A 21,974-nucleotide genomic window follows, 5' to 3' on the forward strand; every position below is an offset into this window, starting at 1 on the left:
AGAGAGGAGAAAAGAGAAACGTTGGATGTGTGTTTGTGTTTCTAATGACCAGTCAGCTGGGAGGGGCTGAGTGACTCGATGTGTTTATTACCTTCGCTGAGTGTGGTAACAGTAGTCCAGTTGGAGGCAGTGCTGCCCATGTTGTTGAAGCAGGCAGCTCTCAGCTGGTAGGTGGAGTATGGTAGGAGACCTGCACAGATTAGTTCAGTTGTTTATTTACACAAAACACACAACACAGACAGATGAAGCATCATGCAAGTACATCTCAAGGTCCTTATAATTTGGTGTTTTCCTTTTTTTTGATGAAAGCTTGCAGTATCTCTCAGTTCAGCTCAATTATCCTTATTTACAAAGTCATCACCTGCCTCCTACTTATGTTGCTTACTTAAGTCTTCATAGATCTCCTGGTTTTGTATTATTAATGGGTAACTCACTACTGGGGATCCTGAACCTAACTGGTTGTACATTTTTTAACTGTTTTTGTTGGACCTGTGACATTGTAGCTCTTCCTTTTGCCAAAGAAACAGATGTCTATTGGTCCTTCAACGCAAGGGAGCGGCACAGGCTGGGGGGGCTGCGGGCAAGTTGATCTGAGATGTAGCTCACAGCTGGAAACAGAGAGAAAAAGAGACTAAGATTGGTGTAGCTGTATTTATTCATGCAGTCTGTCTCACTCACTGTGAAGGCATAATCAAATCTGAGTGCAAATAGTTTTTCACAATGTGCACTTTCTACTCACCTCTCAATGACTCCATTAGGTGCCAGAGGCTCGTCCCATTCCAGCTGAACGGAGCGGGAGGTCAGGGTGACCGGGCGAGGAGGAGGCTGCTGGGCAGGAGGTGCAGCCAGGGTACGGATCTCACTAAGTGGACCCTGGCTACAGCACTGTCAAATGTTCAAAACAAAGATTAGCTTCAAAGATTTATAGTATTTCTGGGTGTAGAAGTACAGTGCACAATGTAATGTAAACATTGAGTTCAGGCAGAGTTTTTGCAGTAAAAAAAAAGTAACATTGGTGGAACAGGTACCTCTGCTCAAGTCTTTACAGTAAAAATATTTAAGGCAAGTTGAAGTAAGTTTTCTTGTGTTGAAAAATACTTAATACTAACAGCTTCTTAGTAACATATGAAAACCGTGAAACAGCTAATGCAACATGACCATAACAATTTTATGTGAATTGTCCAAACAATACATCTCCAAATCAGTGATGCTATCTCAACTGTCCAAATCCAAATCTATTTTTCTGTCTCTATAAATCTATCAAATCTCTCAAGTTGTACTAGTTCACTGTTATTTTATTTAATAGTGAAGTAGCCTATAACAACGTTTCCAAAGTAAGACCAGATAAGAACCAGACTGAATCTGTGATCTCACTTTTATGACAAAGTAGAGTTATGTACTAGTATGCAGTTATGTACTAGTATATATTAGTATTGTTATTACCTGATAACAGGTGCAGGCCTCTACTCCTACCCAGTACTTGGTGTAAGGACGTAAACCATGGAGTGTCTGCTGATGGGATGTACCCTCTGAGAGCTTCAGGGAGGGGATAGTGCGGAGGTGAGTTTAAATTTAGAGTGACCAGAGTATTCAGAAACATTCACATATAGTGGTTGGGCCAGGGAGGAAGAAGAAGGAATGAGAGTGAGTGATCACAGAAGATGGAAGACTGGAGGGGAAGACAGCACAGAAATCAAACAAGAACCTCCAAACAAGATAAGTGAAATATTAAAAGTAGTAGTTTGTGCACTACCAGAGTGTGGTTGTTGTGGTTCAGTGAGAAAACTCTGTAAAGGCTAACAATCCCATTGGGTCGGGCTGGAGGACGAATGTCCACTACTGCTGAGGTTGCTGAAACACGCTGGAAAATAGGTGGGCCTACACCCTCAGGTGGTGCTGGTCCTGTTTTCCCATTGGTCCACGGACTGGCAGAACGACCAGCCGAATTCACTGCCCACACCTGTCAGTCAAAACCACACATCTGTCAATTATATAATAAAACTTCATTCACATATACTGTATAACTGATAATAGAGAGAGGACACATGACACCAAGCGAGAGCCAGAAATAAATTTGGATTTAGATGCATTTTTTTAACTCTTAATGATGAAAGCTTCTCTTAATTACACAGTATCCAAGAGACCACCAAAAGGATATAAGGCAATTCATTGGACCATCCATCAAAACTAGCATCAGCAGTGAGAGCAAAACCTTTTCAACATGCAACCCAACACTAACATATCTGCATGACAATTACTTTTCACCTTCATCAAGGAGTTATTCTCTCTCTCTCTCACACACACACACACACACACACACACACACACACACACACACAGAATAATCTTATTTGTGTGCTTGTGTTGGGTATAATTAGAGGGTGTACACAGCACAGGGTCAGGCAGGGTGGAGATTTGCATGTGTAAGTCATCTGTAGCCTGTCAGAAGTAGTGCAGAAGGCAGATGGATGGGTCTGAGCTCCACTGTTGAAAGTGTGTGTCTGCGTGCGCGTGATGTGTTGTTTCTAGCTGTGATAGCAGGTTTTGTGCATGTCTGTGTGTGCATGCAAGTGTGTTAAGAGTTGAATTAACCTCAATAATAGTCAATTAGGCCGTGATCAATCAGATTGATTGATCTAAGTGACAGCACAGATGGACTGAGATGGGAGATGGGAAAGAAGAATAGAAGATGGAGAGATGGGGAATGTGGAGGAGGAGGAGGAAGAGGACATGAGGAAGGATGGACAAGGCACAAGGAGACGAAGCCGGAGACCAAATAGCGGAACCAGGGCTCCAAATGAATGTGCTGGGATTGTGATAGGTGTACTTCTGCTAACAAGATTTTATAGAAATTGTGCTTTCATTTTTTGGTTGTGCAGACCACATCTCAGTGCTAACTCTTTAGTTGGAGGAGGTGCACACACCTCCAACAACACAGATAACCCTTTCATGTATGCCAAATTTTGCCTATTTCACTTTGATATACATTGCTTTTTCTGTAGTGTGTGTATTTAAATACACATCCAACACACTAAGCTGATTACTGTACTGTAGTAGAGTAGTATAATGTATTAATAGTTTACAGCAATAGGTGATTCTTACGAAAGTTTCTTAAAGTAGTTAAATTTAAGATCTTACTCTTATAGTTACCTGTTACCTGTACTGGTCAAACAGCTTGAATATTTGTAACACAGTACTGGTATCCAATGAAATAAGAACACAACCTTGAGTGCATTTATACACCACTTCTGTGAACTATTCCACAGAGTTGAAGTTTACACAGTGAATTGATATGGGTGTAGTAGGTATAATATATATAAATCATATATAACATTTTCAGTCATAGTAACAGTATTATTTCAGGGATGTTTACTGCTCTAACATACAATCATGCAAGCAGCCAGACTACTGTTTTTTTTCTCAGTATTTGTAGCAATTACATCATTGTGTGCATTTATGCATCTAAATATGAGTACCTGAATGCAACCTTTATAGTCACTTAATAAAATAATTTCGCACAAATACAAAATTTTAGTGTGTAATGTGACGCAAATCCATTAAACACAAAAGGGACACACACATCTGCCCTTGAAAATTTATTTGTATATTAATATTTGTGACTTGTGACTTTGGACCTACAGTTTACTCTCAGAAAAACCGAACTGGACTCGTCCATTAGTTTTAAAATAAGTCCTTTCACTTTTTCTGTCTTATCAGCCTTTGCAACATTTTATATACTGTTGTGTGGTGGACAAAGAAAGGGGAGAGATGGCAGGAAGAAGGATGGATGGAAGGACAGAAGCATGTGTGGAGAAGTGAGAAGGATGGGTGGAGGGATGGAAGGACGAGGGTACATTAGGTAACGGGCATGCTGTCACCCTCATAAGGAAAAGGTCAAACAGAAGCAGTTAACAGCTGTAAGAGACACTCCTATAGTGTTTGTGTTTATATAGAGACAACTGTTTTACATTTAAGCTATGCACAGTTGGTTTTCATTATCTATCAAAATAATATCTGTACTATACTTTGTTTTTAACTAACATCAACCTACTGAGGGGGGCTTGTTATTGACTAAATCTGGCATACTTACATCATAATGATGTCAGAACTGTTGAAGAAATGTAAATACTATAGGCATTACATAAACAGAGGAGGTGATTCTGACCTCTGAGTTTTTCTGTATGTGTCTGTATTTTAGCAATCAGTTCTACTGTAATTGTGTCTTAATTGAACCTTTTATTGTTAAGTTATGATCGATAAACTATTGCTGTTATTGTAATCACTTGCGGCACCATATTACTGGAACAGAGCCTTTACACAAGGATACAAATTGTCTAGTTAAATAGCCTGAAGAAAAAGCATAAGGTGAAAGAAAATGTTTTCAACTAAATATGTAGTTTCTACACAGGAACTGTGACGTGACTTGTTGCTCAAAAGAGTTTCAGTTAAATCAGCTTCTGCCATCATATAGAATTATAACTGCAGCAATAAAATATTTCTACCCAGCAACAACTATGTTCTTCCCCTAGTAGCAACACACTTAAAGCTTCAATGTGACGCAAGGCTTTGGGCTTGATTAAAAAGTTTGTGCCACATAGACAGAACAGAGAGAAAAAGTTCAAGACTAAAGTCAGTCCAGATCACCTTGCCCTTGATCCAGTGCTAAAAGGTAGAACTCATCTCTTGGTCCTTATATCATCTACAGACTTTTTACTGCTCTCTCTCCAATCCTGTCCTCTCTTCTCCTATTGGCCTGTGATTTGGCTTATTAGACACAAAATAAAAATATACACTGTTAGCTGCCATGGCAGCGAACGAGCCGCCATGGCAACAAACGACTTCAGGAAACTACTAGACAGTATTTGAGCCTTTTTATTGGACGGTTGGACTGCGGACCCCATTTGAGCGCTCTGATAGGCCAACAGAGCTACTTGGCGGGTGCATCTACTTGGGGTGAAGGGGCTAAGTTGTGTGAAAGTGGGCAGTAATTAAAACCAAGCATAAAGCTGTCAATAGGAGCTTATGACCCAGTGTAATTAGCCTAATATGATTTCTCTCTCTGCACTGTGGTGTGCTAAACTGAACTGACTTATTGTCCTTGTGTACGCCTTAAACACAGAGAGAGAGGATGAGAGCCAGATAGGTACACAGACAGATTAACAGCTAAATAAAAAGCCAGGCAGATAAACAGATAGAAGGACAGACAAGTAGGTAGGTAAGAGGGTGGACTGACTGACTGGTAGATAGAGGTAGACCTGATGAATAACTTTCTATGAAAATCCAAAAGTCAATACCGTTTCTTCGCTTCTTTGTCTCTGACACACACACACACACACACACACACACACACACACACTCACAGATGTTTCCATGCACACACAAACACAGAGTACTACTGCTTACATGTGTTCATGGACATCACACAAATATCACCACCTTGTCCACGTACCTCAGTCCCCCACTGACAAATCCTCAGGGGACGTGTAGCGGTCACCATTAAAAGGTCTTTCTGTTACCAAGGGGGCTAACAGTTAATTCGATTGGCTGGCTGGTAATCAGGAAGTGGGGCGCTCTGAGGGCCCAGTGATTAATGGCTCTGTTGCCCGCCCGTCATCTCCCAAAGCTCCTCCCTCCCTCCCTCCTCCTGTCATAAATTAGGACCCTCGTAAATAAAAACGGCACCACAATCAGGCAAACTCAATCAATTACACAGGTTCTCTGGCCTCGGCTCGTGTGTCTGACAGGCAGGAATGCTAATGTTATTGTTGCTTCCAAAGGGCTAGCCTGTCAATTAGCGTACCAATGCACAACAGCATGAATATGGACCCCACCATTTAACACCTGTCTGATTACTTGGTTTGTGTGCTAGCGTGTGTGTTTAAATCTGTGTGTGTTGGGGTGCATGGCTGACTATATCAGTTGATGTGTATGCGTGATCTGTGTGTCTGTGTGTGTATTTGTGTGCGTGACTGGAGTTTGGGAAACATTTCATTGTGAAAACAGGCTACATCTTGTCAGTCACATCAGATCTCATCTTCAAATGAGGTTCACAGATCACAATAAAACATTTAATTCTGCTTCCATGTCCAATGCAGAGGGCAAGAAGAAGTAAACACTTCTGACTTAAGAACTAATACAGTCTACAGCTTAGTTACCATATTTCTGTATATGCAGAATCTATTTGCACTTTAGTATGAATTGTTCTTCAATTATTTCTCTTACCCCAATTCTGCAGATTTAGGATTTCTGTAATTGTTTCTCAAAAAATACATTTGTATTTCAAAATAAATATTCTGCAAAATTTTCAACTTGTTCAAAACAAATGCTAACCTGCTCAAACTCTGTGGCTCCCCAGCACTTTTGTTTTATTCTTTCTAATTCAAATAATACAAGGATGCATCATAAAATCCTGTTCAAAATCCAGAGCTACTCTGATTTTAGTGACTTCAGAAGGATTGGTTTCCATTTCCTCTCAGATTTGGATAAATATTAGTTTAGTCAGGTGAATTTTATCAGAACTAACCAGTATTTACTGTAATTCTGCTTTTCTACTCAAGCACACATATATAAATGCACAGAGCATTGTACCTGATACTGGTATACAGTATATGGCTGGAGTGCTTCATCTTTGCAAGTAGTAGAGATATTCCTGTAGACAAGTGTTGCTGCATCACTTCTCTGGGTATCAGTGGTATGGTCCAGTCTGCGGTACACCTCATAATGAAGGACTCTACCATTTGGCTGAGATGGAGGCGACCAGGTGAGTAGAAAAGTGGTCTGTAGGCTGCTGTGCGAGTCAGGCTGGAGGTCTAACAGTGGCGCTGTTTGCCCAGCAGGGGGAGCCTCCAGAGTGAGTACAGAAGACCAGTCACTGGAGGAGCAGCCCAGTGCTGTGCAAGCCTCCAACCTCACTTCATACCTATGCACACACATTCAGGCACATATTTTAAACGTAGTAATCAGTGATGTTTGTGTATAACATAGACAATTGTGTGAAAATAAATTTAACTTAAATACTTCAAACATGTTTGGCAACAAAAACACTAATGTACAGTGAATAAGGCTTGCATAAGACTTAAATCTGAAAAACATCAACTGACAATAAGCCAAATACTTTACTAAAAAGTTTGTCAGCAGCATTTAAACTAGGTGCTATATGTACACAATAATCCACATAAAAACTATTTCTTGTGTCAGATTCATTCAGAAATTGATTTAGGTGGACAGTAAAGGAGTTTCAGAAGGTCCAGCATGAAATCCCCAGTTTCGAACAATCAAAGGCCAGACCAGCAAGTGGAGTAGTCATCCAGTCAAAAATCACGAAATTTACAGCATATTTGAAATTCTGTTTGTCTCAACCAAATGTCAATTGAGCCATACCAGACTACAACCAACATTACAAGGTAACTAATTTGGAAGCACTGGTGTTTTTCTTTTTGGAGAAAGAAATGAATCAAGGAGAAGTGAGGGGGAGAAAAAGAGAGAGAAGGTGATGGAGATGAGCTGAATGGAGAGAAGGTCATCAGAGAGAGGGGGAGCGATCTTCAGACGATAAGGCTGATGAGCTTTTATTATCAGAATCTTATCGCCGCATACACCACACTCACACATACACAGACACATTCAAGCACACTGACATGTACACATACTGCATATGCATCCTCACACACATAGACATACACACACACTTTGGTCTAAACTGTTGCCTTTTTCTGAGAGAGCATGATAGATACATGACCACTGCTACAAGGTTGACTCTCTTTTTCCTTTATTTCTATCCGTTTATCTCTACGTCTTGCCTTGAAATGTCATTTTTATTTGCTCCAATGGTTAAATGTGTCATACTTCTTTTTTTTTCTCTTTTTTTTTATGTGTCATACTTCTGATACAAATACATAAAACCATAGATTACATTTTGATTCCACTTACCTTCACTTTGTCTGCCCTTTTAAAACCATTTTAAAAGATGTGTTAAATGACACCATCTATTATGTTATCTGATAGTTTTTAAGAAAAGTAAAGTTATTAAATAATGAAATGAGAATGAGGTATGTGCTGGTAAGGAGTGTATTTTTTTGTTACCAAGAGATGGCACTCTGTTCCCTTCTTTATCGCCCATTCTTATTCCTCCCCATTTTTCCTTCATTATAGTATTTATTACATAGGGAAATAGGAAACTGTGTTGTTAAGCTTCTTTTTTTTTTTATTTATTTATTTTTTACCATTTTAGGCGATGCAGGTATATGAAAATGTAAAATCTTATCTTTGACCTTGATCCAAAACAAACAAACAAACAAAAAGCTCTATATTCTTCCTACCGAGACATGTACTGCAAAGTACATCCATAAACAAAGATATTTTGCTGCAAACGTCAGTCCCAAAGTTAACTGTGGTGGAGATCTGCTTTGACTGACCTGTGGTAAGCAGCCAGACCATGCAGAGTCGTGTGCCGGTCAGAGAAGTCACTATCCTCTGCAGTGAACACAGTGCTGGTGATGCTGAGCTGGACTGGATCTCTTTGATACACAGTGTAACTCACAATGTCTCCATTAGGACGAGCTGGAGGACGCCACTCTACTCTCACCTGGAAAGCCAAACAACATACAGCACAAAAACATTGAAGCAACAATTTAAAGATTGCAGGAAGGTAAACCTCAGCATTACTCATGTCATGATTCAGCTGTTATTTATACGGTCTGCACAGATGAATGCCTCACATGGCTTGGTCCCAGAGGCGTCAGTGTGGGAAGACTGACACCAGAAGGAGCTGACGGGTGAGTCTTTGCTGTGGCTGCCGCGCTGCTCACTGCCCCTTTGCTGTTGTTGGCCCTGACAATGTAGCTGTATTCCACGCTTGGCAATAGTGTGAAGTCGTGGTAATGGGTCTCAGTGCCAACATAGATAACTTCACTATCTCTGCGGAGTTCATACCCTGTGATGATGCCATTAGGGTGCTCAGGTGGCCTCCAGCTAACCTCCACTGACTCTGAGCCAGTGACCTTCAAAGGAAAAGTCAAAAATCACATCAAACAGAGCTCCAAATAGTATAACAAAATGTAAAACTCAACAAAACTCACCCAAATAATAATAATAATCATCAAATTATAGTTAAAAAGATGTATACAATGTATATCACACAATTATTCTGCTGATTATGAATGATCACTGTTGGTTATGCATATTTTTGCAAATTTGTGCTCTATTGAACTGAACTTCTCTTGGATGAGTGGTCAACATATCTACATATGTAGGTCGTGCACACCTAATAACAGGGGTTTCACTGGAAGTCAAAATAAATAAAAACACACCTTAAGAGTCGGGGCAGGCAGGCCAGTGGGAGGAGCCTCCTCAGTTACAGTGGACACTGTAGTGCTGGTAGTGCACCCACCGCTGGTACAAGCTAAAAGCACCAGCTGATATGACGTGTGGGGGAGCAGATCTGACAACACTGTATTTAAGTGTCCTCCACGATAAGCTTCCTCGTTGTTTAATTCCAACACATATTCAGTCACCTCTCCATTCTGTGTCAGGGGTTTACTCCAGGAAATTTTTATACTATTGGATGTGATGCTGTCCACTGTGGGAGCTTCCACTGTGGCAGGTGGAGCCTCTAGAGTTGTGATGTTTGTATGAGGGCTGGTGATGCATCCCTCAGACGTGCAGGCTATGATTGAGTAGCTGTAGAAAAAAACAGAACGGAATAAAACGTTTTACCTTCGCCATTAAAATGATTAATTATATTTATACTGTTTATTTATATATAATCCTCACAAGGACATTTTCAGATTAGTTCATTTGAGACAGAGAAATGTTGTGGAAACAATACCTATATGTTGAAAATGGCAGGACGTCTTCATCTGTGTAGCTGAGGACAGTAGGGTCAAAACTAAATGAGAAACTGACATTGTTTTTCTGAATCCTGTAGGACTGAAGTACCCCGTTGGGCTCCAAAGGAGGAGTCCAGGACACCAACACCTCACCGGGGTGGCGGTTTCTCACTGTTGGGGCAGCTAGACCACGAGGTGGGGCCTGTCTGGTTGTCACAGTTATCCAGGGGCTGCGGGTGTGTCCAGCGGGGGTTGTGAGTACGAACACTGAACTCGTACTGTGTCCAGGGACGCAGACCAGTCACAGTGTATGAGAAAGTGTCAGCATGATGTGGGGATGATTCTCTGAACAGCACCTGTTGGACAGATTTATGGATGATTGAACTTAATAAGTTGTACAGTATTGGTGGCACCTGGGTATTCTATTAGGTTAAATGGCAAATGGTCAGATAGCCCATGAACTTAGGAATTACCGCCCGTATCTTCAGAGCTCTGTATATAGTTTCACCTACCTTTTCCCTTTCAACACCCTCTTCATTACTTCTTCCCTTCCCTACTTCTTCCAGACTTCGCCCAAGTAAGAAATATTCTCCAATTGGCCCGTTGGGCTGGGAGGGAGGGCCCCAGGTAAGTGATACACGGTCTGGGCCAACAAAGAGAGGCATGGGAGGGGCCTGGGAAGCAGGTGGAGCTGCTGCTGTGGTGACGTGCTGAGGTGGGTTGCGTGTGCAGCCTGCGGAGTTACAAGCTTCAAGAGTCAAAGAATACATGGTCCATGGCTCCAAACGACGAAACAGGAAGCTGCGTGATAGTCCGCTGAATTCCAGGTTCCCCTCACTGTACAGGTTATACATCTGGAAAGGAGGAGACGGGGAGGGTGGAAGAGGAAAGAAAAGTATCAAGGAAGAGGAGAATTATTGTAGGTGGGTTAAAGTAGAACATAATTGGAACAGAGGAGGGACGAAGACACGGTAATGTGTATATGCTTGACTGCACTGACTGCAGGCCTATTTCTGTGCGTGTTGTGTGTATCAGAATATCAGTGATGGAGCTGCTGAGTTGCATGGTAAAGTTGTAAGTTGGTAATTTGAGAGTGTGCGTGTGGGCTTTCCTCTGTGTGTCTATGTATATTATTGTTATGTATCTGCTGTTACTGTTTGATTTTATCTGAGGAGCACCATGCCCCAATTAATTCGCTCAATGCTGTATGTATATATGAGTTGTGTGTTTTTGTTGCGTGTATTGTATGTACCGTGATGATTCCATGTGGAGCACTTGGCTGATCCCAGCTCAGCAGTAACGCCCTGCCCTGCTCTCTCTGCTCCAACGTGATGTTAACCAGGCCAGCCGGAAAAGCCTCCAGGGTCCTAATACCTACCCATGGACTGGATACACTCCCTGGAGGGTTACAAAACGTCTAGACTCAATAAAGTGGTTCAATGGTTGGTGCTGATATGATGTATCCCTGATATTTTGAATGAGCTACTGATCATAATAAACCTACCAGCCTCGTTCACAGCTTCCACTCGTAGACTATACTGACTGTACGGTTCAAGACCATAGACTGTTGCTTCTAGGACTGAACCCTGAGAGGGAAAGAGAGACCAGGGTATGATATATGGAGAAATGGAATTACAATAAAAAAAATAAAGGAAAAATGGAGAAAGAGGGAGAATGAGAGGAAATAGAGGAAGCAGGGAGGAGGATATATAGTAGAGAAACAGAGTTAAAAGGAGAATAAAAAAGGGTGGAGATGGAAGCATGCCATAACAAGAGACGACACAAATAAATCCTGCATGAATAAAAAACAGTGCATTACTCATTAAAATGGGGAATGAAAACGAACACTGAAACAATGGCAAGCTAAGATGACATGACTTGGGACTTGTGATATCAACATTTCAACATACAGGCGCTGCCGTGGTAAAGTAAGTAGACACCAGAGAAGTGGCAGAGACAGAGAGAGACTGGCAGGCAGACGGCCGTCCCTTATGGGTGAATCCAAAGCTTCCAGATTGAGTGTTTATGTCACACATGCACCCTTTCATATCACACACACACAAACACACAGAGATACAGGCAGAGTGAGCCTGCCAGTAGCTTTAGGCAGTGGGACCCAGCCCAACACCCTGGCAGACACAGGGGCAGTGTGTATGTGTGTGTGATACAGCGGGAACGCCATTTACTAATTGATAAGAGACACACTGTTGTTTCAAAAGGCCCTGGCGTGCAATGACATGGTAGTCAGGGAGCACTTGGCTTCAGGATGTAGCATTGCTTGTTTGTTTGTTTATGACTGTGAGTTTTAAAGCAGCTATGAGAGTGATGTTTCTGTGTGTGTGTGTGTGTGTGTGTGAACATATTTGCGTGAATGTGAAACATATGAGGCTATATATTTTTCATGTGTTGAGTCTGCAGTAAAAATATTTGTCTGTTCAGGACTGTTTGGTTTCACACAAACAAGCATATGTAAAGAGATTAACTGGTAACCCACTTCAATGGAGTGGCAAGAGGATCAAAAAGCCTCCAATTCAAACTGAATCAAATGAAAACCCTGACAAATCACCGTAGCGTGGCACCAAGGATGAACTGTCTGAACAACAACCAGAATGCATGTATTCACAGTTTTCATGTCTGGGAGCCAACGTGTTTTTCATCCACAGTAAAATAGGATTAATAAGCCCCTAGACACCTAGACACAAGCTAAATCCTCCTGCAAATCACAGCACTTCTCAGTAGAGAGAGGGAGGGACGCAAAGAGAAAGACGGTGGAGAGAGATAGAAAGGGGCAGTGGGAGTGAGAAATATAGGCAGAAAGAAAAAAGAGATCGGAATGAAATGAAGTAAGCCGATGTAGGACAGAGAATTAGTAAAGAGGGATAGAAATAAGTAGGAGGTGAGTGAACAACTGATGAAAGAAATAAAAAAAGGGAGACAAATAAAGGAGGGGGTGTGTGACAAAGAGGAAGACAGAAAGAGATTGAGTGAATGGGTAAAAAAAAAGATGGAAGAAAGCTAAAGCGGGAGAGAGAAAAAAGATAGATGTGGCAAAGGGGAGAGACAGATTAAGTGAGCGAGAATGAGAGATCTCTCTACCTTAAAAGGCAGTGAAATATGTGAGGCATGTGGCCTATAAAGCGGTTAACATATGCACATTGTCAATAGTAGCATCTGGTGCTGGCAGCTTTTATAGGAGCATGGAGACTCAGCTACACGCCTCTAGATGGCAATACATTCAAACACTTTATCACTGAAACACACCACATTAAGTGCTCTCTCTCTCTCACACACACACACACACACACAAATACTCAACAATCAAGCACTATGAAATTCGCCACCTCAGCCTGCTAACTGCGTGTGTGTGCGTGCACTCAAGCAGTAATCAAATGGTGTAACACTAAAACACACTACTATTACATTACATTAACAGCTCCCTTAATAACTATTCCTCTGTCATACATACTCATGTGGAGACACACACGCAAACACTTCCACAGTATCTTATAACACACATATTAAGGAATATGTAGTCAAATATTCACAAAACTGCCAGAAAAATAATGAAATGACTAACAGAGTTAAGGTAAATTTAATATTCACTAATCTCTGCTGAAGGTAAACAAACTGGAGTATAGAAAATACTGAATACCACACAGTTGGAATTGAATTTCTGTCATGTATTACATTTGTATAGTCCTTTATGTGTAGTATATAGCATCTGACCTTAATGTGTGTAAGATCAAATATTTAGAGCTATTTAGAGCTACAGTTTATTGCACTTAAACAATGGGTGTTTATGATCCCACAGTAAAGTTTAGGTCGTGTTCAAATGTACAGTAGGATTTTAATTTTTTTTAAATTTTTGCTATAGCATTAGCAACATCATAGCTTTACTGATTGTCCAAGTCTGTATTTGGAAAAACTGCTTCTGATAAATGGTTATGTTTCAGTTAAGCCAATTTTTTAAAAAAAGCCAACCTATGAAGACCACATGAAAAGCTACAATGTAAGATGTGAGAGCAGTGTTCTCGTCAAGCTAAATTCAGTGTGCATGTGCACGTGTGTGGGGATGATCAAAGTCACTAGTTAATAATGCCAAATGCAAAAGAACAGAGAGGGAGCAGGAAGTCAGAAGAAAGAGAAGGGGGGTGGGGGGGGGGGGGGGGGCAAGAGAGATTTGCCCAGATGTAAACGAAAGAAAGTGTAAACAAGACAGAGGAAGAGAAAAGGAGACAATGATAGGGAAAGAAGAGGAGAGACAGGAAGAGGTCTTGCTAATTTATACATTAAAGAACCCTGAGATCTTACATGGTTCAACACAACTTAGCATTGAGGGCAAGGAACCAGTCTATTCAATCTTTTATTACTTTCTTCTCTTTGGTGTGTGTGACAGTGTGTGTGTTTCTGCATGTGTAGCCTATTTAAAAGAGCCAGTGTGCATGTGTGCTTCTTGAACCTTCTGTAAATATATCGGTATCGGGTGTTTATTTGTGTGCATTTGCATGTATGCTAACAAGCCCACATCTGCATGCATCTTGTTTTGTACCCGTGTGTCCGAGAGCACAGCTGAGTGTGTGTGATATTCAGGTGGAGAGGCATGGTGTGGCCGGGGGGACAGTGTGTGATACTAATTAAGAATAACCATGTGTATTTGTCAAAAGAATTATGCTGATTATCTCACAAAGGCCCCAGTACTGGGCCCCGCAGAGAGACAGAGACAGACCACCATTAGCATATGGCTCCACATGTTGCCCCCCACCCCCCTCTCCCCACACACACACACACACACACACACACACACACACACACACACACACACACACACACACACACACAGGTAAAAGTAAAGTAAGTGCCTAAGAACATACATGAAAGAACCATGCCTAATGATAGGTGAATGGGGTCCAACTGGTCTGCCTTAGGGGTGTTTCTCTCCACAAGCCTTCTCTGGCCGCTCTGCTCTGTCATATTAAGTCCTGGAGAGATAATAAAGCACCATGCTGTTTCACCTTTTCTTATGTGTCTTAGTTCTTTGAGTGTATGGTAAAACATGCAATGATCAGATATGATTCAATACATTTCAACTCAACTCAGTTCAATTGAGCTCAATTCAATTCAATTCTTTAGTCCAGTCTATTAGTACAAGCTGTGCCCTGACCAGCACTTTGAGAGCGGTAATTGTTTTCGGAGGTTTCTGAGGTGAGCCAGTGAACCACATGCTGCTCTCTCGCGCCCCATGCCAAGCTCTCAAGCCAAGTTTGTGTGTGTGCGTGCGTGTGTGTACGTATTTATGAGTGCATGCCTAATTCAGTGCTCCTGGAACAATTGCCCTGTGCCTGTTTGCAAATGCCCTGCGTGGGTGTCCCTGCTAGTCAGTGTGCGTTAGACAAACCCTGACACATACAGACGTTCGTGCGACACGTACACACACATACACAGAAACACACCCACAGACACACATAGTGTGCCATTAGGCATGTGTTTTGTCCGTGGCCAGCACAGACATAGAGAGGGACTGCAGGGGTCTGGAACAGGCATGCTCACTTCACACCGACAGCCATGATTGGCTTTGGCGGTTGTAGACCCCAGGAACAGCATATTTGGTGTGTAAATGAGTGTGTGTGTGTGTGTGTGTGTGTGTGTGTGTATGTATGTATGTGTTTGTGTGTGTGTGTGTGTGTGTGGCTAAAGACCAGTGGACAAATTCTGGCGAGTGAGGGATGGTACACAGATATCTGAACAAAAATTGAAATGAGGAAGACATCTGATCTAAGCATTATTTCATTTGGCAGAGCAATTCAATACAAAACATTATTACAAATGTATTATTTACCAAGGCTGCTGGATTCAATTAATGACTAGTTGGTAAAACAAATTAAATAAAAAAAAAAAGAAAAACTCAAGGGCTGTAAAAAACACACACACACACAAAAAAAACGCCAAAAAACGCCATGTGAACACAAAAGCTGTTGTGATATAAAAATCCTTTTCCTCTATATTTGCATTATTTCTTCTTTGGGTGGGTAGAGATGAGGAACAAAACTACAGTTAAACTAAGCTGAACTGAAGTCACTTTTGGGGCAGTGAATTTAAGTTTAATCCTTATACTGTAGGCCAATTGGAGTACTGTATTTTAGATGAGACTAAACACACCCACACACACACACACACACACACACACACACACACACACACACACACACACACACACACACGCTTTCCTCCAGAGTTAAATGGATTCAGTTGTCATAAATATACTGAAGTCCTTTTTTTCTTGTTTCTCTTATAAGCACTCACACTCAGCATTCCTCTAAAGTGATGACCATCATATCCCAGTTGCAGTGCTAAACACCCATTAGGACAAGTGGAGAGCACTACACTGAATGGTGTGGCCTCCTCACAGACAGACACACAATAACACACAACCTATCATTACTGAGACAGAAAAAGATACAGAGAGGGAGCATGAAGAAAGAAGGAGGAAAAGGACATAGCAGAATATAAAATCACTTAAAAAAATCACTTGAAAGAGTGAGAGGGAGACAGCAGAAGAGGGAATGGATGTGGGCAAAGATGGTGGATGAGAATAACATAAATACTGTAATTTGTAACAGAGGTAGAGAAAACCCAGATGGAAATATAGCAATGGAGGGAGGACTGAGCAGTATGGAACGATAGTTGGAGGAGATTGGGGGAAAGATTGCAGTGAGGAGAAGAGGCACTGTTGCGCCCTGATTATTTGGCTGTTTATGCAGAATACTGAGAGCCCTCCAATCAGAGCTGAAGACCACTAACAAAGGGGTCTGATAGGGCGAGGGTCTAATGAACTCTGCATCTGAGTCTCCTTATTCTCTCCTCTCATCCTTCCTTCCTCTCTTCACCTGTGTCCCCCTCCCCTCTCAACCTCCTCATGCCTCTCTCCTCAGCCTCTGTGCACTTAACTCTGCATTTCTCTCTTGCCTCCACTCCTTTGTCTCCCTCATTTGTTAAAAGGTGTCACTGGGAGCAAGGGCAAAGCCTTGTCATTCCTATTTCTTTGACCACCCTCCATGACCACTGGCTCTTTGGTGAATAGCCAACTCAAAGAGGATAACTGAACAGAAAGTAAGAGAGGGTTCAAAGCAACAAGTGAAGGAGTGAAGCTGTTGCCTAAACCTGTTTCCATGTCACAACAGATTAATTTATTTTAGTTACATATTTAACCTGGCTAAAACTGGTGAAATCCATAATGTCACCTGATTTGTTAGTTTCCTAGCTTTCAATTATAGTATATCCTCTTGAGGATTAAGACATTTCTATAGCCATGACTAGGACTGGGTATCGTTTAAAAATGTACGATACCAGTACCAAACCAGTACCCTTAGAGTACTTAATTTAATACCTTGCGTAAAATGCCAACAGTTGAAGCCACAATAATTGACTGGTATTACTATTGTTATTGTTCTTATGGACAAGCAAGGTGATCTTTTTTCTGTTCTTTTTTGCGTTTGAAATAACTGTTAAATAGAAATAATTGTACCAGATCCCTTCTCATCCTAATTAGGTCAGAGGATGACAGCTTGGTCATTTTTTTTGTATTTGAATGAGAGAAGAATAACTTAGTGACCACTGTGAGTTGTGAAAAAATAATATAAGTTAAGTTATTGATACGTTTGCTGAAATTCAACCACGGAGAATAACTTTAACTTTGGATCAATAAATCTTGAAGAACTGAATTGAAAGATATCTGCGAGTGCTTTTGCCTTTTTGTCATGAGTCCCAAAGCTCCTCCAAAAAAACTACTTACTAAACTACAGAAGCAAGCAAAGGAAAAAGAAAGCCAGCACATCCAGCCGATCACACCGACTACATCTGATATAAGCAGCTGGAGGCTCTGTGAGTAAAATCAGCTGATGTGCTGCTGCGCCACAAAAGCGCTGAACTGATATAATGGAACGCAGTAATCAATTGGTGACAAGTGATGTGAATTGCAATTAAAATGCACAAAGTAGTTAAATGATATCAGAAGATGAAACCAATGGAAAGCCAAGCTTGTGGTAATAAACTTGCAACAGTGACAGCAAAACCATACAAACAGTCATTTCTTCCCGATCTGGTCACAAAAAGGATTGCATGCAGTGCTTGTTTGACTGGAGACGTTTCAATACTACTTGGTGCTGGGTTATTTTGGTCATTACCTTAAAGGTATCGTGTACAGATGAAACATACAAAAAGACAACATCTTCAACACTTGGTGAATTACGGAGATGTGCTGTAAATATATAGAAAAAACACAAGCAAATACAAGCGGCCAATACAACAGAGCTTTTTGGTGAACATTAAAAAATTACGAATATGTTGACCACGTGTCAATATTGTTGGAAAATTTGCTAACAATGTTTATTTTAGATTACATCATTTTGTTTAGATAATGGCTACACGCTTTGTCATTCCTTCACTAACTGCTTCATCAGGTTTTTTTCTCGTGTATTTAATTTAACAAAAGTCACATGTGACCTGGGATGATGCAGGGCTTAACATATATAAGCCCATATCGTCATGAAAAATGTCTCTTGATTCTTCTTGCAGTTAATCTGCAAATGCAGTTTGAATAGAAGGAAAAGAAGAAGAAAAGAGCTGTCTTACTTTCGCTAGAAGCCCTGCAACCACATGGTTGGAGCTACGGCTTTGTCCTCCAAGGACTGTGATTAAACAATCATGGCTACTGTCTTAACTCCCAGCTGTCAGATCGGTGTTTTCGCTGGCACTCTCAGCACGAGTTGCGGAGAGGCTAGCGGGTGTATTGCCAGTTCTAGAGCTAGGCTAGCGAGGTAAGTGTTGTCCTAAATTAAAATAATTTGCCCTTTTGACAGGGGAGCCTGTTTTCGGGCTTCTTTAAACCCTACTTGTTGCTCTATTGTTTCACGCTAGAGGTAGACATTGCGGTACTTACTAGTAATTTAAGGTTCTTTCGCATGTCAACTTCCAATATTTCCTCCTTAGTTTTGATAAAGAGCGACGGCTCCCCAGTAATTGGCTTCATTTATGGGTAAAACTTACTTAGATTTTTCAGAGAGGGAGTTCTTATTTTGATTTGAGTTTAAAAAAGAAACTCACCCTGATCTGTTACTATTGAGTGCTTTTGCCCAAACTGTTTGTTTGGGCAAAAGGTATATCTGTCTACAAGGGCTTCCTGCAAACAGTATTAGCAATGTAATGACCAGAGAACATGGCGGGCTAATGGCAACGCTTACCTTGGCTTGCTGCAAGGTATGGCTTGTCCAATCCCCACTTTTGGAGCCAGGCCGGAGGGCCCTCCACACTCTCCTTGTAGTTGCGAGGGAGCTGTTTCGCCCAGCAGCATAGCAGGCTTTGGGGTGGGGATCCAGGCGAACAAGACTTGCCAGCAGTATGGTAGGTTCACGTTGATTTGAAGGACGCATATTTTCACATCCCAGTAGTGTTGCATCACAAGGAGTAATTGTGTTTTGCATTCAAAGGTATAGCCTATAAGTTCAAGGTGTTCTCATTTTGTCTTTCCCTAGCGCACAGGTCTTCATGAGGTGCAGACAGGCAGCGCTGGCCCTGATGCAATCCAACAGTATGCAGATCCTCCCATATTTGGACCACTGGCTGATTTGTGCTCCAGCCCCAGGAGCAGGCCGAGCAAGATACTGCTGCCCTTCTATGTCATGTGACACGGTTAGGACTTACCGTCAATTACTCAAAAGTTGTCCGATACCCAGCCAAAGGGTGAAGGTCATTGGATTCACCCTGGACTCCTGCCAAATGCTAGCCTTCCAAACTCCACGGCAAGTTGAGGCCATACTCCAGCTTCTCCTTTCAGAGAAGTACAGCCTTCCTCAGGCTGTGGACATCAGTGACATTGGGTCTCCTATATTTACGTCCCTTACAAGTTTGGATTAGTGGCATCCATTTAGATCCAAGATTGAACAGATTAAGAGAATCAGGGTGTCCAGCAGATGCCTCCTTGTGTTGCAGCCGGAGGTTGTAGAGGCAATATGGCACAAATATGGCATCAGAGGTGGACCTGTTCAGAACATTCCACTGGAACAGGATGCTCTGGCAAACCCGTGGCCAGATCACCTCCTCTCTGCCCTTCCACCATTTCCACTGATAACTGAAACCCTGCATCTGGTACTGGAAGCCCTGCTTTTGAGCCTCTGGAGCAGGAGGGGTTGCCGGAGCTCATTGTGGCCATTCTAGACAATGCTTGTGATTCCATCAGACACGTTGTAGCGCTTACCAGAAGAAGACCAAACCAACAAAATCTAAAAAAGTCAGCAAAATCAGTCAGGCAGAATGCTCTGATTCTGAAATGCTCTCTGTGTGGTATGAAGCTGTGCAGAAAATGGACCAAAACTGGGTCGCAAAGAGCCATTGCCCGGTAGAAGCACAAAAAAGTTAATTACAAAACAAATTAACAACAAGTAAACAACTTTGGGCAGACAAAGTGTTACGCATGTAACTACAGTTCAGTGAATTCTGGATGACTGTATATAAACTTATATAAACTATGCTGTGTCATCCCAAGTCACATGTGACTTTGTTGATACTGAATACTAGACCTGCGTGTGCGCAAGACAGATAACATGCAGTGTTAAGCACTGCCTCTGGCGGCACATTCAGAATTCACAGAACCATAATAACATACATAACTCTCAATTTATACTGCATTAGTGTAACTTAGAGGTGCTGGTAGGTAGATTTAGTTACTTCTGGTCAGAGCCAGGCTAGCTGTTTACGCCTGCTTCTAGTCTTTCTGCTAAGCAAAGCTAAGCTAAGAGATACATTTTGCCAGTGAGTAATCAATACTTGTCATAGAATGGGGTTTCCAGCCACTTTGAGTGAAAGCAGACCTAACTTTAATTTTCAACATTATGATGCTCTTTTGTACTTCAGAACTTTAGTAATGTTAGCTCGCTTGCATGTGAAACAGGACACCTGCCTGCTGAGCTATTCTCAGTCCCTTCTGTGATGCTGACTTTTTTGCCTTACATATGAGTAGGTTAAATTGTATCCTCTTTGGTCACATCTGTATTATGCATATCTAAGCAAACTCATGTGTCAGTCAGAAACACTTTCCAACATACAGTATGACATGTTGACACAAGTCGTAAACTATGTATCTGTATTCATACAATATGTTCACACCATGTGTTTAACACTATTACTTGTTTGTCCCTATCTAATCATTCAACACAGCTGCAGACCATTCAAGTACACACCACATATTCTGATAACGTGTCCATACTTATATATGTCTCCTTACTACGCATGCCTAAATACACACATTCTGTGTAGGTGACACACACATACACTGAAACCTCATGTCGGCTTTGAGACACAGTTCGCCGGCTGGCCCTCACTGTCCCACACTCTCTGACGGGCTCTTAATGGTAAACTAACAGATTGTAAACATGCTGCTAGCTCTCTCTCTTTCTACGTTCTTGGAATTAATCACTCTTTCTTTCGCTCCATCTCATTGTCTCTTTCTCTCTCTTCTTTCCTCACTCTCCTCTTCCCTTATACCCCTTTTACTTCATTCTTCCCCCTCTATCCCCATCCCTTCATCCCCTTTCCTCTCTCTCCCACTCTCCCTTTTCCAGGGGTATTTTTTAAACAATGTGTCCTTCATGTACGGTTGGTTACGGGGTGTACAGAAGGACATCATTAGCGCTGGTGGTTAAGCTGTAATTTACACCATTACCGAGGTAGGGGCCATTTTTATTGCCTAGTAAATTTCAGCTCTGAAATATTTAGACCATATGGCTCAATTTGTGTAATAACCTTAATTTCCAAGCACCCTTCAGCTCCCTTCAGCGCCGGCTGTTGTTGGCGGATGGCAGAGTGGTGTGTGTACACATTCATATGTGTGTGCAAGGTTCAGGGTTGGAGTGCGTGCGCGTGCATGCACGCACACATGCACGCACGCACACACACACATACACGCATACACGTACATAGAAACATGGACATGGCAAAAATGTTAATGCATACTCTACACATTGCACACTGTCTCTTCCACACACTTTCACTCATTCTTTCATTCACACACACTAAAACACAAGCACGCACACACACACACGCATGTATGCATGGCGGTAGCAGATTAATAGGGTGTCAGCTTGTGTTTGGGTGAGG

At 41.7% G+C, this 21,974-nt stretch overlaps 1 protein-coding gene across 1 annotated transcript in view; it reads right to left on the reverse strand.

Annotated features, from left to right (window-relative positions):
- ush2a (Usher syndrome 2A (autosomal recessive, mild)) overlaps nucleotides 1-21,974 on the reverse strand; it is a 239,018-nt gene that overhangs the window by 5,941 nt on the left and 211,103 nt on the right. The window contains 14 exon segments of the mRNA XM_038701698.1: nucleotides 76-190; nucleotides 490-608; nucleotides 740-885; nucleotides 1,444-1,536; nucleotides 1,754-1,960; nucleotides 6,589-6,919; nucleotides 8,415-8,584; nucleotides 8,718-8,999; nucleotides 9,309-9,678; nucleotides 9,827-10,077; nucleotides 10,079-10,183; nucleotides 10,340-10,681; nucleotides 11,080-11,225; nucleotides 11,332-11,413. Of these exon segments, the coding sequence (XP_038557626.1) occupies nucleotides 76-190; nucleotides 490-608; nucleotides 740-885; nucleotides 1,444-1,536; nucleotides 1,754-1,960; nucleotides 6,589-6,919; nucleotides 8,415-8,584; nucleotides 8,718-8,999; nucleotides 9,309-9,678; nucleotides 9,827-10,077; nucleotides 10,079-10,183; nucleotides 10,340-10,681; nucleotides 11,080-11,225; nucleotides 11,332-11,413 (2,759 nt within the window).

This window comes from Micropterus salmoides, unplaced genomic scaffold, assembly GCF_014851395.1.
Source record: "Micropterus salmoides isolate LMB-PRFRI ecotype aquatic unplaced genomic scaffold, ASM1485139v1 Ms_hic_scaffold_6, whole genome shotgun sequence".
NCBI lineage: Eukaryota > Metazoa > Chordata > Actinopteri > Centrarchiformes > Centrarchidae > Micropterus > Micropterus salmoides.